This window comes from Histoplasma capsulatum, genomic scaffold (assembly GCF_000149585.1).
Source record: "Histoplasma capsulatum NAm1 scaffold_3 genomic scaffold, whole genome shotgun sequence".
In the NCBI taxonomy this organism is placed as follows: domain Eukaryota; kingdom Fungi; phylum Ascomycota; class Eurotiomycetes; order Onygenales; family Ajellomycetaceae; genus Histoplasma; species Histoplasma mississippiense.
The window spans coordinates 1,945,441-1,963,099 of NW_001813980.1; the positions used below are offsets into that span (position 1 = coordinate 1,945,441).

A 17,659-nucleotide genomic window follows, 5' to 3' on the forward strand; every position below is an offset into this window, starting at 1 on the left:
GTAATAGTCGGAGCCAGCAATCCGGCAGACAATCCGTGAACCTCTCCGCGCACGGTCCATTCCTCAGCGCCGAGAGAACCTTTCATTGCGCCCAAGCAACTGTGATCTGCAGGTGGTGGTGGTAGTGGACTTGTGGGTGGGACATTTCGTTTTTGGTATGAATTGCTTTTTCCTTCCCCTTCAACTATGATTTTTCTTTTTCTTTTTTTCACTTTCCCGTGGGAGGGCCGCATGAAGAGAGAATACTCCACAGGGAGATGTAACTGCGCATTTTGATTAGTGATTGATGGAGATGTGAACATTTTAAGGTAAATGTCTCAGATTTCGCTACGGCTTGATGTTGCTCTGTCTGTCTGCGCTTGATAGTTCATGCAGTCGAGCAGAGGGGGTTTTATATATTTTCAATATTCACCTAAAATCTCTTTCGCTTTGGGCTGTGTTTTTCTTCGTGGCCAGTTTCACAGCCTTGGGCAAACAATAAAGCCCATGATGATGATACAAAGTATAGAACGAAAATTAATCCCATCGTATCAACCAGGCCCATTACTATCCTTTGACGCTGTCTGATCTGGATTCTATTCGCACTTACAGTTCAGGGCCTCAATGTCCGCACGCCAGAAGTCCTCTGGGCCGTGACATCTCAACCTCTAAAGTCAGGGATGCGATATGCAAAATTCCTTTTCAATTGTTGGATGTCACAATCAGCTCCACTGCACGGGTAAATTATGACGACCACTGATCGTTCTCAGCTAATTCATGCAGATGAATGGATATGGCATACGAGGAATGTGGTGAATCTTGGGTTTTCCCCATGGGACATTCAGGAATTTCGACAGTGCCTGTCCCTTTCCCCAACCTAGTGATGGCGCCAACTGAGATGACAAGGGGAGCATATGGTAGAATAGCAATGAACACGTTGAGGAACAATGTTCACTGGAGCCAAAAAAAAGAATGGTGAGGAGGAGCTTCCGCACCACCATCGTTTTATTGCTTTGGTGCCATTGCTGCCGAAATACTACAACCAATTGCACAATTACGGAAGCTTTATTACTTATTTAGGGGAATTTCTGCATTGGATGGTTCGATCTACGAGGTTGTGGGGCAGAGTCATTGCACACGAAACTTCTTTGCAAGTCGGGGGGAGTTCTTTGCCTGGTTGCGCGCCATTTGAAACGCCCTCTCTATAAATGATACTAAACGCATTTGCCGTCTCTGGACCCTCGTTTCACAATCATCAGCATGGATTGTGCGCAGCCCATCATTGCAGATTCTCTGTAATTGATCTGATTCAGCTCTCTTCCATGTTGGGAATGATCTGTACTACTACAACAAGAGAATAGCTGTGGACAGACACGCTTATTGTGATAAATACTTGCGCCAGATCAATCTTTTCACTTTCTTTGCTGAACTGAGAAGTTATACCGGGACGGATTGTTTGGTTCGCGGATAAAAGGTCATCATCCTTTTCTCCAGTCATTCCTCACATTGACATCTGGAATCCTGCAAACTCCGTTGCGAAGGTTTAATAGTGATCAATTGAATTGAAAAGTCCACCTAAACTGATCATCATAAAGCAACGGCTTTGTTTGGCGTGCTCCTTGAAGGAAACGTATACAAGTTACCGGAGCTAGAGCGCTGATTCAGGGGTAGATTTTAATGGTAATGATCACACTGCGGCACAATTTACTTAAAGATTTACCAGATTTCAGCTTCGCAGCGACACTCTCCAGACTGGGTTACCGGATCCACCAAAATAACAAGTTTCACGAAGCTCTGCCAGCGAGGGGCATCCATTGCGCCGGAGGTACCTCACCGCCTATATATAACTGTAAGCTGTAATTTTCGGCAGAAAACCACCTTTGCACTATTCCTGGCTCGTGGAACAACAGCCATCGCCACGTTTATTGATAAATCGAAGTAAATCGACATAAAAAACAAAAACAAAGCAACATCCCACCTCCTCCTTCCAAGAAAAACACAGAAAGCGCAAAATAAATAGCAGATTGAATCATGGAACAGCAAAAAGAAGGCGGATGCTGCAAACCTTCCTGGTACTTCACAGACCCTGACCAACGGGAATTCAGCGCCGTTCTCAAAAATCTCAAACTCGACTCCACACTCCAGGGCTGCGTAGCACTAGGTAAGGACGGGGTTCTACGCTCGCTGACTGCTGATCGCGATGTCGTAGATGCGGTTGGGTTAACCCCCAACCTAATCGCTGCATGCCTACGTCGAATGCCTTCCGAGATGGCGAGTAAAGCTGAATATGACGGCGTCGATGGAAGCAAGGTTTCAAGGGAGTTGTGGTTCAATCCGGATAAGGCCATTTTACCGCCCCCGTTAAGCCAGGAGAAGAGGGATGAGTTCGAGAGACGCCACTCTGAACCCGAGAAATATTGACTATTTTCGTAGTGAGATGATAGGGGTTGGAGGGTGTGAATGGGGATCAGGAGGGGACGAGTGGGTGCGTGCGAGCTGGGACTAAAGTTCGGAGTCGGGATCATGACCACGTCGTTTTCGTCAAATTATCTTGACCTTGTGATTGCCGTCGAGTATGAAAAACAGTGTAAGTGGGATCGAGCTGAAATCGACTTGTAGAGCGGGTTGCGGATGTTGACCTGGACATAGTTCAAATTGCGTCCGATCCTGAGCGGTGAGCTTGATGGACATCGCAATAATCGCGTTAATAAGAGCTATGTTGAAGAAAAGGAAAAAGATATTCTCTCAATTTTCCAAGATGGGGCTTACGAGGTTGGATGTTACAATGATGAGGCCTCTCTCGCTGTGGTATACTCCGTAGCTGAGCCGGAATGGATCAGGGACGCTTATATAGTGGTTCTTTTTGTACTGTACCTCTATCTAGCGAAAAGGGAGACCACACATCGAAAAGAGCGCCACACGTCAATACCTCTTCATCGTCTTTTGTACACACGAAGTCCATCCACAAATTCAACTCTTACTTCCAAGCACATCTTATAATAATATCCTAACAATGGATTTTCATTTCGCGCTGTGACTTCGCCGCCGCCCTGGCATCCGCACTTCTCATAAAACCAACAGCAACGGAGGTGGATACCAACATGAACGTTGCCGCTGAACACAATTTTTTTTGGCGAAAATGCACTCTGGGATGCCAGCAGGCCCTACGCCGTCAACTTTGCCGCGTGAACATGCAAGCCGGTCTGGATGACACATAATGGACTTGGAAACATCAGAGCCAAATGTGGCAAGCTCGACAGTATCAAAGAGGTTAGTTTTTCGCTGAAGTTGATCAACAATCATGGGAACAACGACATCGGTGCTGCAGAGTGCTACGATGACCTGAGGAAGGAAATTGAGATGTATAACCACGGCGGGCGCACTACGTATGGGAACCAGGAATACACGATGTGGTTGGAAAGTTTCTACGAACGTGTTAGGTACTTTCTCTCGAAATCTTATTATTATCGATGGACATTCGCGACAGTCTAGATGACGGCCGGTGCTGAGAAGTGAAGAACGACGGTTGAGAGGAGTTTTGTGGGTTTGGAACTTGTTTTGCTCGGGGCGCTTTAGGGATAGTAATGATGGATGAGAGAGTTGTCTGGTCCTGTCTTCGAAGAATCAGCCTGGATTTCCACCCCTATATCATTCATTAAGGCCCTGTTGATATATTTAGATTCTTTTCAGCATCGTTATAAATTATTAGACCTGAGTAGACCTCAATGTATAGATTGCTTTTACTTGCTAGCATACAGCTTTGAGACGACCCCTGAGCCTTCGGCCAATCACGTGCCAATTCAACCTCACCACTTCAAGGTTCAGCGAAGCTACAGAACTTTGGACTACGCGACAAACAATTTCCTTTGCTTGAGGGCATCTAGCTGCTAAAGATGCTCGATGAAAAGTATTCCCTAAAAGCAGAAACCATGTCGGGATAAACTTGTCTCCCATTGTGAAATATCCAAACTCGAACAATAGTCCGTATCCTCAGTTGACTCCTCACTTCCCTAGCGGTTGTGCTGAATACCGAATTTATCGCCAATTGTTGAAAGTATGGGTCTCCTCCACTGGTTCTGCAGGCTCTACTCCCTAGATACACTTGACACGCGTTTCACAACCTCGTCGAACACGCCGCTAAAGGCCCTCCTTGCCAGCGAATCCCGAGCAACCGCTGCGGATAATGGAGTGTTGGGACAGACGGACTCGAAGGAGCCTGAGAGCGGAAGCGGGGTGCGGACGAAAATGCAGACACATACACAATTGGGAGAAGTCCGGGAAGGTGGTTTTTCTGGCCGTTCGCTAACGACGTCCCCGCCGCGTTGGAAAACAGTCGAGTTTTATGTCTATTATGTCGTGTTACTTATTGCGCTGCCAATGATGTTTAAGGCTGCCTATGATGTTTCGAAGGGTGAGTTTGTAGATTTGAGAAGTTGCCTTGCTTCTTTCCTTGTTTTGGTAGGCGGAGGTTCTTTGAGGCTTTTGAGGTAGGCCGGATTGGTTGTATGCTAATTTGGCTCGTCCACTGCGTTTAAGAGTCTCACCCGATGTATTCGAAATACTCGCATCTTTTAGACGATGGCTGGCTTATGGGCCGGAAAGTCGTGAGTACATTATACCTCTTTGACTGCTAAACGGAACGAGAGACCATATTCCTCTTCGAAACTTATAACTGACTGTCCCGTGCAGGACAATTCCGACTCACAATATGGGACCTTTCGCGATAACATCCCCTATCTTTTCCTGCTCTTGGTGATCCATCCTTTAATCCGGAGAGCAATAGATACCTTTTTCCCTTCAACAAGCACGAATTCGCGCTCTCCTCAATCTAGTAAAATCAAAGACGATGCGATCACCGGATATGATTCAGTGACTGCCGACTTGCGCCTGAAACGGAGAGTGATCTTTGATTATTACTTTGCCTTGGTATTTATTGCTGCCTTGCACGGGTTTTCAGCTCTCAAGGTTCTGGCAATTCTCACCATTAATTATAATATTGCGACAAAATTACCAAGGAACAGGATTCCAGTTGCGACATGGGTGTTTAACATTGGGATATTATTCGCGAATGAATTGTCCAATGGATATCCCTATGTAAACTTAGCGAGAATGCTTACTTGGACATCTTCTGCCTCAACTACAGGGCAAGTTAATGTGCTAGTTTCCTTCGGGAAATGGCTAGACAGCTGTGGCGGTTTGATCCCAAGATGGGACATTCTTTTCAACCTCACGGTACTTAGGCTTATAAGCTTTAATCTTGATTATTATTGGAGCCTTGATTATCGAGCAGCGAGTCCTGTGGAGGTATGGCATCCCCTTTCTAGTAGAATACAAACTCTGGGCCCCTCCCTAACGCGCAAAAGAAGAAACAACTTGACCCCTCCGCCCTGTCTGAGCGCGATCGTGTGTCTATCCCTGCCCATCGAAGCGCGTTCAACTTCACAAACTACGTCGCCTACGCTCTCTACTCTCCCCTCTACCTTACTGGTCCCATCGTCACTTTCAACGACTACATCTCACAACAACGCTACCCATCCGCCTCAATAACTAAAACCCGTACTATTCTCTACGGAATTCGTTTCCTCCTCGCCCTCCTTAGCATGGAAGTAATCATACACTACATCTACGTTGTCGCCATTTCCAAATCCTCCCCAAACTGGTCTGTCTACACTCCTTTCCAACTCAGTATGTTAGGTTATTTCAACCTGCACCACATCTGGCTTAAACTGCTGTTGCCCTGGCGCTTCGCTCGTCTTTGGGCACTTATAGACGGCGTTGATCCTCCCGAAAACATGGTCCGCTGTATGTCAGACAACTACTCGGCTCTCGCCTTCTGGCGTGGTTGGCACCGCTCTTTCAACCGGTGGATCGTCAGATATCTATATGTGCCCCTAGGTGGCGGTGGTGATAGATGCGCCAGAACTGGTACAAGCAACGTCAACCGCGATAGTGGTCTGACTTCTCCCATCCTTGCCAAAGCGCGCAGTCTCCTCAATTTCCTCCTCGTTTTCACTTTTGTCGCGCTGTGGCACGACATCAACCTCCGCCTGCTCATGTGGGGTTGGCTCATCACCCTCTTCGTGCTGCCTGAAATAATCGGCACAACATTATTCCCTGCACATAAATGGCGCGACCGGCCGACGGCGTATCGCGTGCTGTGTGGCGCGGGCACGGTCTTTAACATCTTACCGATGATGGCGGCGAATCTTGTTGGGTTTGCGCTGGGGCTTGACGGCTTAAAGGGGCTTGTGAGTGGGATTGTGGGTAGCCTGGGTGGGCTGGTATATCTTATCGCCGCATGTTTGAGTCTATTTGTGGGCGTGCAGCTCATGTTTGAGATTCGGGAGGGGGAGTTGAGGATGGGGATAAATATGAAGTGTTAAGCCTTTTATTGGGTCTGGCAGTGAATGCGTGCGATGAACAGTGCATTCTTAGGTTTAGACATGGGATACATAAAATTTTTAATTCGTCCATGTCTTAGCATGGACTATTGCGTCGGGTCTTTCTTAAATGTATATATTATACCATATCAAGAAGCTAATACAGTGTATTTTCTTATTCCCCTGCAGATCTCGCTTAGCCGTCTCACTCACGTTCTCAGGGTCTTTCTAACATCATAACGCTTCGTCCATATTGCTCCAGACAGTGGACTAGTAATCAAAACGAATACTGTCGTAATGCGAACCCCTCAATCTCCACGGCTCGTATTTTCCACGCCTCTATGCTGTTAACGACAGCTTCTCTGGTCCTTTCCCCTCCCCATATCCTAAGGAGATAACGTGGTTTCACATTCTCCAGAGTAGAATTTCCTAACCTCCGATCCGAGGTCCTGCCGGCCTTCACCCCTCATAGCCCATGCATATTTTAATAACCAACCCACTGATTATTAATAGTACCTAAATAACCCGGCCTAGAACTATCCCCGTAGTTGCCCAATCTTACCAGACTGGGCTGGTGGTTTCTCAAGCCATTAATCCCATAGCAATCATGAAGGGTCTAAACACAGAGAAAGCAGGGAAAATCTTATGTCTCAAGTTCCCAGTTCAGTGTTGGACATGGACCGCGCCATAGATATACAAGTGGAAGAGGGCATAGTATGAATGTGTACATGGAGCCTTCCTCTAGAGGCCAGTCATTCCCGGACATTTGCGCTCCATTGCTGTATCTTGTAGACCACGTTGTGCTGACATATGTTATAAGCAGCGCCATACGGAATTAGAGAGCGTTGCTCTCACAGAGAAGAGATGTTTCACTCAGTACGTTCAGTAGCAACGCACCCGGCTCTCTCTAGGCATAAAACCGATCACACCTGGTTTCTTCGTGGATGCGATAACACTCCAACCCACACACCCGCACGCGGCACTTGATACATTTCACTCTGCCCCAATAGCCACATATGCTACAAAAGTGACGTGGTGGTTTAGAAACTGCTGGTGTCCCCGTCCCACAGTCCGGTGGGGCTACCGTTGCAAGGGAGGCGTTGTATGACAGCGGTGGCTCTGCGAGGAGCAGTTGCATCAGTCTTTCAGAGGGGGCAGAGGGAATGTATGAGTGGAGAAGAGGATCGTTATCATAATTTGAGGCGATTAGTTGTTGGTTTGGTTGTGGTTTCTGTATGGCGGAGGTGGAAGAGCGGGAAGAGGCTACGTTGGGTGGTTCGGAGGGTTGGCCTGTAGTACTACCTGTCTTATTGGGTGTTGCTGTTGCTGGATGGGATGATGTTCGTGTGGTGCCGGATTTACTGGATTTCAGAGGTGTAGAGCGAGCAGTGGCAGTTGTAGTTGTCGAAGATAGTTGTCCTGCTGCTGGGCTGTGAGATTGGGCTTGGGCTAGCGCAGCTTCCTCGTCATCTAGGTAATTTTTGAAGGTCTTTTGGGATAGGAGGATACGGCGGACGTTGGATGTCGTTTTGCCTCTGGGTTTGTCTGCCGTGATTTTTTCTGAATATTAGCTGGTGTATCATTTCGTTTTCTTCATTCTTCCCTACGGGTAGAAATACTTCAAATGCACAAAAGGGGTTTGAAGAAAAAAAAGTAACAAGAGGGAGCTTCGATCTAGCTAACCTTTCGCTATCGCGCTCTTCTGCTTTGTCGGAATCGGAATATAGGTATCTTTATGATTTTCTCGATCAAGTTCCGCAATATGCCTTAGAGTAGCGGTGTTTTGTCTTGAAGATGACGCCTCTGCCCTTCCTATGACTCCCAGGTCACGTACGGCTCGTTTTCGAGCCCCAGAAGCCCTCCCAGTAGCCCTCCCATTGTCAGTAAAACTGCCATAGCGGGTGTCTGGGACGTACGCCCAGCCAGGAGTGAGGTGCGAGGATGAGGTAGGGAGGATTTCTATTTTATTCAACGACATTGTGTATCAGAGGACCGCGAGAATATTCAGGTAGCACCCTATAGAAAGATTATGTTCTAAGTGTATTGATGGTGAAGGTTGATAGTCTCGGATACATACTTAGCCGCGCGTCTAATTTTGCCCCCCGCTACTTTCTTTAGCCGCCGTACTTAAAATCCAAACCTGGCACTTTTCGTCCAACTATGGAATAGGAAATTTATATGCATGCAAAATAAAAGAAACCCCGATATGCAGCTGCCTACAGCTGAATCCTGGCATGTTCTGGCCCAAATGTTGTGGGTCGAACAGCGTCTAACGTCTTTACATTTTCTTGAACGCTCCAGATGCACATGTCGTTCCTCGGTATATTGAAATTGGGCTGTGTAATTAGTATTCCTTTCCTCCCCTGGGGTAGGAGGAGATATAAAGAAGCAATGGTAATACCATGGATCAGTAATTGTCTCCCATCTAAGCTTGATACTAGAGAAACGGAAAAAGCGATATATTGTATTGGCCCTAGAACAAAATGAAAGTTACTAGTTTCTAGGAACATTTTTGGTATCGTGCAAATAGGGATGACGAGCTAAGTAAAAGAGCTAATTGCAAAGCCGAATGCAGACATGGAATATAAACCATATGCCTCTTGAAAGGACGCATATTCAAAGTCTCCGAAATTGATCCCAAGCATATATCAAAAAAAATATGAAAGCGGAATGATTCGTCAAAAACCATATCTGGCCATTACAAAAGCAGGAATACATTCGTCGAGAAACCATTCCTCGTCAGTGTATCACTTCTTTTTCTGCAATTGGTCCATCTTGGTCTCTAAATCGGTCACGTAGGCGTTCAGGCGTTTCGTCGCGGCTTGCAAAGCCTATAATACAATCCCCATATGACAACACGCAAGGTGATGAGGGGAAAATCGTCAGTCTCCAAAGAATAACTGGTATGAGGGCAGATTGTGCACGAGGACAAAAGAAAACAAAAGGAGAAGATGACAAGAGATATTAGTTTAAAAGCGGCAGTAATAGAGCGTTCATAAATCTTCCTCCTCTTATGGCTTTGGGAGTAACAAAACATCCATCTCGCAACTCGCATCTAGTTCTAGTTTTAGCAAAGAGGAGTCCCATTCCATTTCTCCATGTCTAAATTATGAATTGAAACATCTTTCGCTTCTTTTTATTTCCGTCTATCCTCCATCCGTCTTTCATTGTATTCCCAACGTAATCATGAAAGGATTGAAAAGGATTAACCGCAGCATGGGAGATGTATGGAATTAAGGAGTTGAAGACAAAATCTGAACACCAAGACGGTGTTTATGCTCTTTATTGTGCAACGGGGGGTATCTTGAATTTTTTTTTTTTTTCTTTCAAATGCAGTAACGTACGTAGATGTCTTCCGTCAACATCTCATTCGACACTCTATATTCATCCAGAATATAGTAATATACCGACGTGCCCGCTACCGCAGTGCCAAAGAGGAAGCCGAATAGTCTGTTATTCCGTTCAATTCTACCGTGTTAGCCAAATCTTCATTCCCTACCACTTGGTAGTTCACTAATAACTTACCCTCCTCTGAAAGCTCCTACAGGTTTTTGTACCGGTAAAGTTCCTGACTCTGCACTAGTGCTGCTATTCAGCAGTCGGCTGGTTGTTGAAAAGGGCACGCGCAGCGATGGGCGGATGAGAGGTGAGGAAAGGGTACGGCGGAAAAAAGGAGACATCGCTCGTGTTGAAGGCATTGACACTGGCAGAGGTTTTAACAAAGGGACCGCAGAAAAGACACACAAACATCCACAATGCCGTGAGATATAAGATAGGCGTCGCCTCTGTTGAAGAAAAGGCGACTTTGGCTGCGTGGTTGGGAAGGGTTGAAGCCGGGGTTTCGGAGGATTCTTTGGAAAACTCTCGTATAATTTCTTCGAGGAAGAGTTGGAACAATTAGGGAGGGATTGATAGTTTGACCAAGACTCATCAACAACGAGCGAAAGGAAGAAGTATTTTCAAGAACTTTTATTTCTTGTTATATTTTGTCTTCGGACATTTCATTGTTTTGCCTTTTGTTTGAAATTGCGCCTAAATGCAACCCTTGATTCGTGGCTAGTTGTATTTAGACGGATTTGACAAAGTACAGTGACATCCGGAGAGCTGTCATTCCTACAAGGCATCGAAGTACATATACATGGTACATTCGTGAATCCAACGCCACCGCCAGGGTTTTCCCATACGAAAATGAGCGAGGCACGAAATTTCCATGTGGTTGTTTTATGCAAAGATGTCAGGAAGAATATCAAATCACAGAAAATTGTTGAATGGTCTAGTTATTTTCATTTATAGATGCCCGCCCATTAGTTACTGAATTCAATATGTGACTTCAGATCTTCTCATTTTCACCTTTCAATAATCACTCTTGTTGCATACACAAGGCAGCCATCTCAGGAAATTCTAAACAGTTGGTGATGATATCAATTCGGGCGGGGGAATAAATATTTCTGCTCTTTCTCAGGCTGACTCTGAGTATTTATCAGGGCGATGAGACTTGAGTGGAAATTGAGACAGAGAGTACTACTTGATATCTGTGAAAGAGAATGAGAAGATATCAGAAATTATATAAATGATAAAGAAGGGCTATGTGACTTCTATATTAATGGCTTTTCTATCCTTTTTGAGAGCCCCATATTTTTCCTACTCCTTGATCAATTTCATAAGTTATAACCTAAGAGCAGCATTGACTGCTTCTATATATTCTGTTTTTATGAGCACTAAAGATGAGCATTCGTAGACCATGTGGTTTTTAGTTCAGGCATGAGTGCCAATGGCATGGTTTTCTTTTCCTTTTTAGATAGCCAGTTCCCGCATCCTTTAAATAAAAGGGTTAGGCTGTTTAGAACCTAGTGCATAAATAAATGAATGGAGCACAAGAAATGATATTAAATTGGGAATTATACACAGGAAAACAACTTGAATGCGCCCGCAAGCGCTCCACTTTAATTTGCCATTGTGAACTCATTAAATAGGTCTGCCAGCAGATCGTCCTTGAAACATTTCAAATCAGGAGCCCCTAAGCTATACGTGCTCTCAAATGCATATATACTCAACCGATCGAAGAACGGCTTGAGCACCTTGTCAACTATCTCATCTTTGGCAGTCTCCCGACTCAGTTCGGAATTAAGCCACGCATTTTTATATCCCTGACGGCGACTATTGTCATCACCATCATTTCCATTACCATTCCCAAGACCATTACTTGTCGAGCGGTCAAAACTGTCTCTTCTTGTGGTTGTACCCAGACTTTGCGCGATCGAGTCAGCGAGAGCGACAGATTCCCACTGGTCTGGTGGATAGACCGCATCGATGGTATCTGTAACAAATAGCCATTCCTGAAGCTGGAATTCATCGGGAGCAATGAGAAGTAGAGTTTCAAGAAGCTTACAAGCTTGCAAGAGCGAGTAAGGGTTATACGTCTCCACCTGCTGGCCTGGGCCAATGGCTGAAATCGCATCTTGGAGTTCCCTGTTTACAATCGGCCAAAAGGGTGCAAGGTGGATGGTAGAAGTCTTCAAAACTAGTGCTCTGAGGACCATATATACTTCCGCTCGAGTCACGGAAGAAGGTGAAGATATGTGGGTGGCCATTAGGAGGTCTTCGAGCTTTTGGTGGACATTTGCGAGTTCGGTAGCGAAATGATCTTCGTCTGCAGCTAATATGAATAACGCCACTCGCCGTAAATTCAACTGAGCTTTGCGGTCAGCCTCAAGTCGCGCAGCTGCAGCACCTACGCCGAACATTATCCCGGCAGATGTTGGGGTCGATAAGCGAGAGTAAACGTCAGGCAATCGGTCTTTATCAGTCAGGACCCAATGATGAATCAGATCAAGCCAATGCGTCTGTACAAGCCCGACCTTCGTCGTGAAGAATTTGGTGTCGTTGAAGGCGTCGCCCATATCTTTCCGCCAGTACTTCGAGGCACCAGGAATCTTTGACATTTGTTGGAGGAGGTCGAGGATGCTTTTGTTCACATTTTGCGGAAACAGTCTTGAATGAAATAGTGGTGCTATTATGTTCGCTGATATATTCGACATTGCAGTGGATATCCTGTCTGATTCTCCCAGAGTCGTAACTAACGCGGGCATCACTGATGCGAGGATTCCAACTGTATCGTCAGGTCCAATGAGCTGCTGGCCTTTGGAAGAAGGCCTTGACGCTCGCTCGCTGTCCGCTAGCTGTCGCGATGCCGCGATGGGCTCTTGCGATGAGCCTAATGGTTTGCTAGTAAGTATCGCCGTAAGGAGGCGCAGCAACAAATCCTGCAGATATCAGTGAGCTTCGACTAAACTTGGAGGAAACATGGCTGCATTGCAACTTACTCCGAGGTCTTTCCTCGCTCGCCGGTCGTCACCAAAATTAGTCCGATCCATCTTTTCACCCAAGACTGCACCAAACTCCATCAACCGTGGCAAGATGTGTCGATGTGGGAACGGGTTCGCTAATACATCACGAAGGAAAGTGGTGCAGTCTGCCCATATCTCGTCCAACACATCATCATCTAGTGATCTAGCATATGTCACGAGAAATGAAACTAAGTCAGCCTCGGATAGCCTGGATGTCATAACCGACTTGCGGCTAGGCTCCAGCGCAGTTGGGTCGGTTCGGCTGTATATGGAATTGAATATGGCTGGGATGGTTACTTTGGGTCGTGACCCATCTAGTGTATGAAGTAGATTAAACACTGATCGGGCTCCTGCCGTGTCATCTGCCGTTACTGCATCGTGCCACAACTGGACTAATGTCTCTAAACAATCCAAGGCTTCAGCATTAAATAGATGCTCTAAGATATGCCGCGATCGGTTTCTCATTCTCAACGAGGTATACTGAAAAGAAGAAATTGATTCGGGGTCCTGAGAGTTGTTAGAACGTCGAACGTTGCCCCACGACCAGATTGAGCAACACAAGCGGACAGTATCTTGAAAGCAAAGCAGAACAGTCAATCTGTCATTAGCAGTAGCGCTCCTAGAATGGTTTCCTTCCGAAGCGAACACACCGGAAACCATGTTTCCAAAAAATCCCTGAGGCTGGTCTGGGCTTTTCACGGGAGAAACACTCTCTTCCTCGAGAATTAAGCGTTCATGAGCCACTGCAATACAGTTCTCCAATCCCCCAAGCAGAGCCATGGTAACATACTCTGAACGCTCCCCAATAGATCCATCGGATTGTTTGAACAAAAGCTGGAGTTCATTATACGAGGCAATTATCCGTTGACACAAACATTCTACCAACGTCAGCAAGATTTGGAAAATGGTACCAGAGTACAATGGTAGGCATTCCACAAGAAGTTTGACCCATTTTTGCACTGCATTCTGCGAGGAGGTGGAGCTAAGCCCTTTTAGCAAACATTGTAATAGTTGTGGTGATGGTAATGGAGCTACACCTCCTCGGAGCTCTTTTTCGGATTTCTCGCCAGTTAGCGATATACGTGAGATATTTGAAAGAGCATCGAGAGAAGCTTTCCTTCGAGTAACAGACGAAGGAACGTGAGGCTCTAAGGATCCAGGAGTGAATCGAATTTTCAACGCGGCTAGCAAGGTGTCGATCATGACAGGCTGGAGACTACTCCTTTTGTGGTCCAAGGAGAAGAATAACTGGTCGATTAGGAAGTTGTCCAATTCCATTTCAACGAGCTGCCCAGCGCCTGGTCCACTTAGAAGCTGGCGCATTACGGTAAAAGCTGCCAATTGCATCCGCTCTTCTTCCGAATGCGGCTCCCTGGTGGCCGTTATACAAGACGAGAGGGCTTGAATAGAAAGGCGTATTAAAGTGGCTTGAATACTTAGGCGCTGGGAATCATCTGAAAGTAACACTGTTAACTCCGAAATCCGATATTTGATATGGCCGAACTTACCATCAGTGTCAGAGCTTTTGCGGCATTTATCAAGTCCTGCAACGGTGTTCGTCATTAATATAGACCATCCCATCCGACTCAACGAGGATATCACTCCGGAAGCAGTCTCGAAAAGATATCGGCATTGATTTGCTTCCCCATGCTCTGTGGGATGGCGATACTGGGATGTGTCTTCTAGATCCGATGCCATGAAGTATGAAAGATCGGTAAGTTTTGAAATTATTATGTCAAATACCCTAAAGTTGGATGGTCAACTTTAACGTTAACAAAAGATTGGAAAATCAACGTTCTAGACCTACTTGTATAGAGATGAAAGATCCGAAATCCATTCCTTGACCACCAGCGAAGCTTCGCTGACAACTCCCGATAGCAAATCCAATACGAGAAATAACGGGCGATCGAGCATGGAGGACTGGTAAATAGATTTCGGATCTCTTAAGCCACCGCTGTGTGAGTGGTAGTCGGTAATAGAGCGCAAAGTTGAAGGATCAACGCTAATTTGCTGGCTATGATTCCATAGGACTACAAACTTTTCAGTTTCCTCTATCGTTGTAAGATGCGATGAATTGAACCCCTCGGCACCAACCATGATTGATGCAATGGATGCTTCAACCAAATGATTTTGCCATGTCACGGAATGCAACAGCCAGAGACATCGAACCGATTCCACGTGAAATTTGGGACTCAAGGGCGAGAGAAAGGCCCAAAGTTTCTGAACTAATGGCGGGATAATATCGGATACCTGTTGATAAGAAATATAGAATCCGGGTACGTGGATCGAGTAAAGAGTCGTCACAATAGAGCACATCGATGAAATCATAACAAAAGGTAACTTTTCAGTAGACTTAGAGAGAAGTTTGTGATACATGGTTGAGAAGAGTCTCCCGTTTTTAACGATTTGGGATTTGCGGATCTTATTGAGGAGGGATAAAAATATGTTCACCCGTTCTTTCAAGTGGGAGGGGTTCTCCGATTCTAACTCAGCCAGCACCAGAAACTGGGCTTCTCGGAGAAGTAACTCGCCTATATCACGGTATGAGAAGGGCAATGGCGGTAATTTGAGATTTGCTTTGATTGTCTTGTAGAACCCAATTATCGACTTGATAATCTCTGGGCTGGCAATGTCGGGGAATTCCCCAAGAGGCTGATCATGTCGAGTTGGATCTATCACAATTCCATCGTAAAATACTCTTTCTGGAATCAATTCCAAGAGGTGCTTGACGATCAGTGAAGTCTCGTTCAGTGCTGCGGACTGAATGTTTTGATGATCAAATCCACCCTCAGTATTTGACGAAATAACCCTCATTTTAACAAGCAGCGCTAACAACAATAACGGGATGTGGGAAATGAGTATTTCCTCCTCCCCCAGATTGAAACGGGAGATAATAAAATTCGCGAGCTTAAGGTCTTTTATGGCACGGCCAGATCGAGTTTGAATGCCCGACGGATCAACATGAACAAGGGAAAGGAGCTCAGAGAATATCAAGCTGCTTTCAACTCCGTCGAAAAAAGCACTTGCACTTCTAAAAACCTCTTCGAAATTCGAAGTTGAAGACGCTAGTTGTTCATATTGTTGAACGCTACGCATAACTGGGAGGAATATTGCTGGAACAACTAGTTCTCCCACTTCCCAGCGATCCATCAAAGACAGTGATATCTTGAGCGGCTTTGCTCTTTCTGGAGGATGAAGAGAATTGCGATTTATCATCGTCTTGATGCTTTGAACAAGGGGTTTTAGGCCGAAACGAGTGAAGTACTGGAACTTCGCATTTTCGTAATCAAAGACACGGCTTGCCTCATGTCCCGAAGATAACTGCGGCTCTGCTTCACCAAGACTAAGTTCTTGCGCGCCGTTTGACGTTTCCGGGCCTAAAAACCATGACCAGAGACGGCGATTCAAACTCATATCTCTTCTTGTCACCACGCCGGCGGCTGCCGCAACTAAAATCTCGAGGTCATTTGGAGTGGCCCGATTTTGTAATACGGGAGAATGAAGGGGTAAATGAGTAACAAGAAGATCTAAGAAGTTTCTCTGCACAAGAAGCTGATCATCAGCAAGACCCGTCGCAAAGCATCGAATTAGTAGCCCCGGCTCTGGCATAATAATGGAGTCTGCTATTGAGAGTAAGCTAGAGCCTCTATCTGCTTTGCCGCTTTCCGAGTCTATCAACCATGGGCTTGTTCCACCAAGCTTAGGAAGATAGCGATTCAAATATGCAAGCACACCAAGTCTCCGACTTGGGTTAGTTATGGAGGCGAGGAAGAGGCATTGCCAGAAGTATTGGCTGCTAGTGTCGTCATTCGAATCTGACAAAGAGTCTTCCCTGAGATTTATTGTCCGAAATTTGTTCACTATCCTTATAGCGGCTTCGAAATCTTCACTTGTTTCCTCCTCTAGCCCTGGAAGTAACGCTAGGATAATGGATTTTAATGCTGGGCGGAGTGCTGACGGGTCCAAATCAACTATATAGGCCTCAACCAAGGAGAGAAAAAGCGGTCGAACGGTCAACGATGCGAAAGATAGTGTGGGGGCAATTCCGGGTAGGTAGAGTGCAAGATCTCGGGACAGGCGATCTGGCTAAAAGGAATTAATTCTCAGTATGTAGCTTTCGGAGATTCTATGAATATAGAGACTTTACCTCAAGGATGGAGAATATATAGCCGTAGACCTCCAGGGCTTTCTGGTGAACTCCAGATGGGAGCGAAGGATTGAGACATTGCGCCAATCTTCGCGCAACAATTGTTTTGCTTGGAATGATGGGTAGAGATGGCGGATGAGATTGTAGAGCCTATTTAGAAGAGGAGTTGAGCATTCGCAGCCAAAGACTAAACGAAGCGTGAATATACCTTCAACAACCGACTTAGGAACGAGATGTAGTCTGCCCATTCCTGGAGAGCAGTGTCAAACAAGGATAGAGCTCGGTCAACGCTGGCGGCATAACGGCGGTAGTTTTTATCCTTTATATGTATTTCTGTGATCACGAAAAGGTGAGCAAAAATCCACCTCTGCGGGGGTGAGCGACATACGATCCACTGCTTGAGCTCGGGATTTCGGCTGCGATGCCTCAGAGCCGGATGGAGACGAGGACCGTGTTAGGTCGCCCGGATCAAGGCTCATTGTGCCGAAGTGGAAAAGCTGTATTAGGGAATAGGTTGACCATCATCCTTTACAAGGAGAGGTTTTTGTTGTGGAATCGACGGAGGGTAAGTTTGGAGAAAGAAGCCAAGTATTTATGTTTTATCTGGATGTTGTTGATGCTTGATTTCCACGCCTAAACACCAGAGCGGCTCCCTTCGCTGACATCACACTGCAACTCCCTTCGCCACCACTCGAAGAGCAATATACCCTGTTTATTCAGATATAAGGGGGATCTTTATATCTAATATCTATTTGATGCACGTATGCCACAAGAACCTGCTCTCTGCAACCAGGTGCGGTTAGGCT

At 45.9% G+C, this 17,659-nt stretch overlaps 4 protein-coding genes across 4 annotated transcripts; 2 read left to right on the plus strand and 2 right to left on the minus strand.

Annotated features, from left to right (window-relative positions):
* Positions 1-2,502: 2,502 nt before the first annotated feature.
* HCAG_03722 (conserved hypothetical protein) lies at positions 2,503-6,362 on the plus strand (the record flags this gene model as incomplete). The annotated part of the gene is made up of 8 exons (XM_001541574.1): positions 2,503-2,566; positions 2,629-2,653; positions 3,255-3,419; positions 4,062-4,390; positions 4,555-4,583; positions 4,669-5,211; positions 5,307-5,535; positions 5,674-6,362. The coding sequence occupies 8 exons, from the start codon at positions 2,503-2,505 to the stop codon at positions 6,360-6,362; spliced, it is 2,073 nt and encodes a 690-aa protein (XP_001541624.1).
* Positions 6,363-6,636: 274 nt separating this feature from the next.
* HCAG_03723 (predicted protein) lies at positions 6,637-8,337 on the minus strand (the record flags this gene model as incomplete). The annotated part of the gene is made up of 4 exons (XM_001541575.1): positions 6,637-6,808; positions 7,088-7,162; positions 7,289-7,904; positions 8,043-8,337. The coding sequence occupies 4 exons, from the start codon at positions 8,335-8,337 to the stop codon at positions 6,637-6,639; spliced, it is 1,158 nt and encodes a 385-aa protein (XP_001541625.1).
* Positions 8,338-8,666: 329 nt separating this feature from the next.
* Positions 8,667-10,858, plus strand: HCAG_03724 (predicted protein; the record flags this gene model as incomplete). The annotated part of the gene is made up of 6 exons (XM_001541576.1): positions 8,667-8,679; positions 9,167-9,240; positions 9,598-9,658; positions 9,907-10,005; positions 10,450-10,592; positions 10,844-10,858. 6 exons carry the CDS (start codon positions 8,667-8,669, stop codon positions 10,856-10,858), a joined length of 405 nt encoding a protein of 134 aa, XP_001541626.1.
* Positions 10,859-11,302: 444 nt separating this feature from the next.
* Positions 11,303-17,332, minus strand: HCAG_03725 (protein dopey; the record flags this gene model as incomplete). Its single annotated transcript, XM_001541577.1, has 9 exons — positions 11,303-12,622; positions 12,683-12,869; positions 12,933-13,107; positions 13,357-14,160; positions 14,215-14,450; positions 14,514-16,792; positions 16,854-17,003; positions 17,062-17,186; positions 17,242-17,332. The coding sequence occupies 9 exons, from the start codon at positions 17,330-17,332 to the stop codon at positions 11,303-11,305; spliced, it is 5,367 nt and encodes a 1,788-aa protein (XP_001541627.1).
* Positions 17,333-17,659: the final 327 nt, after the last annotated feature.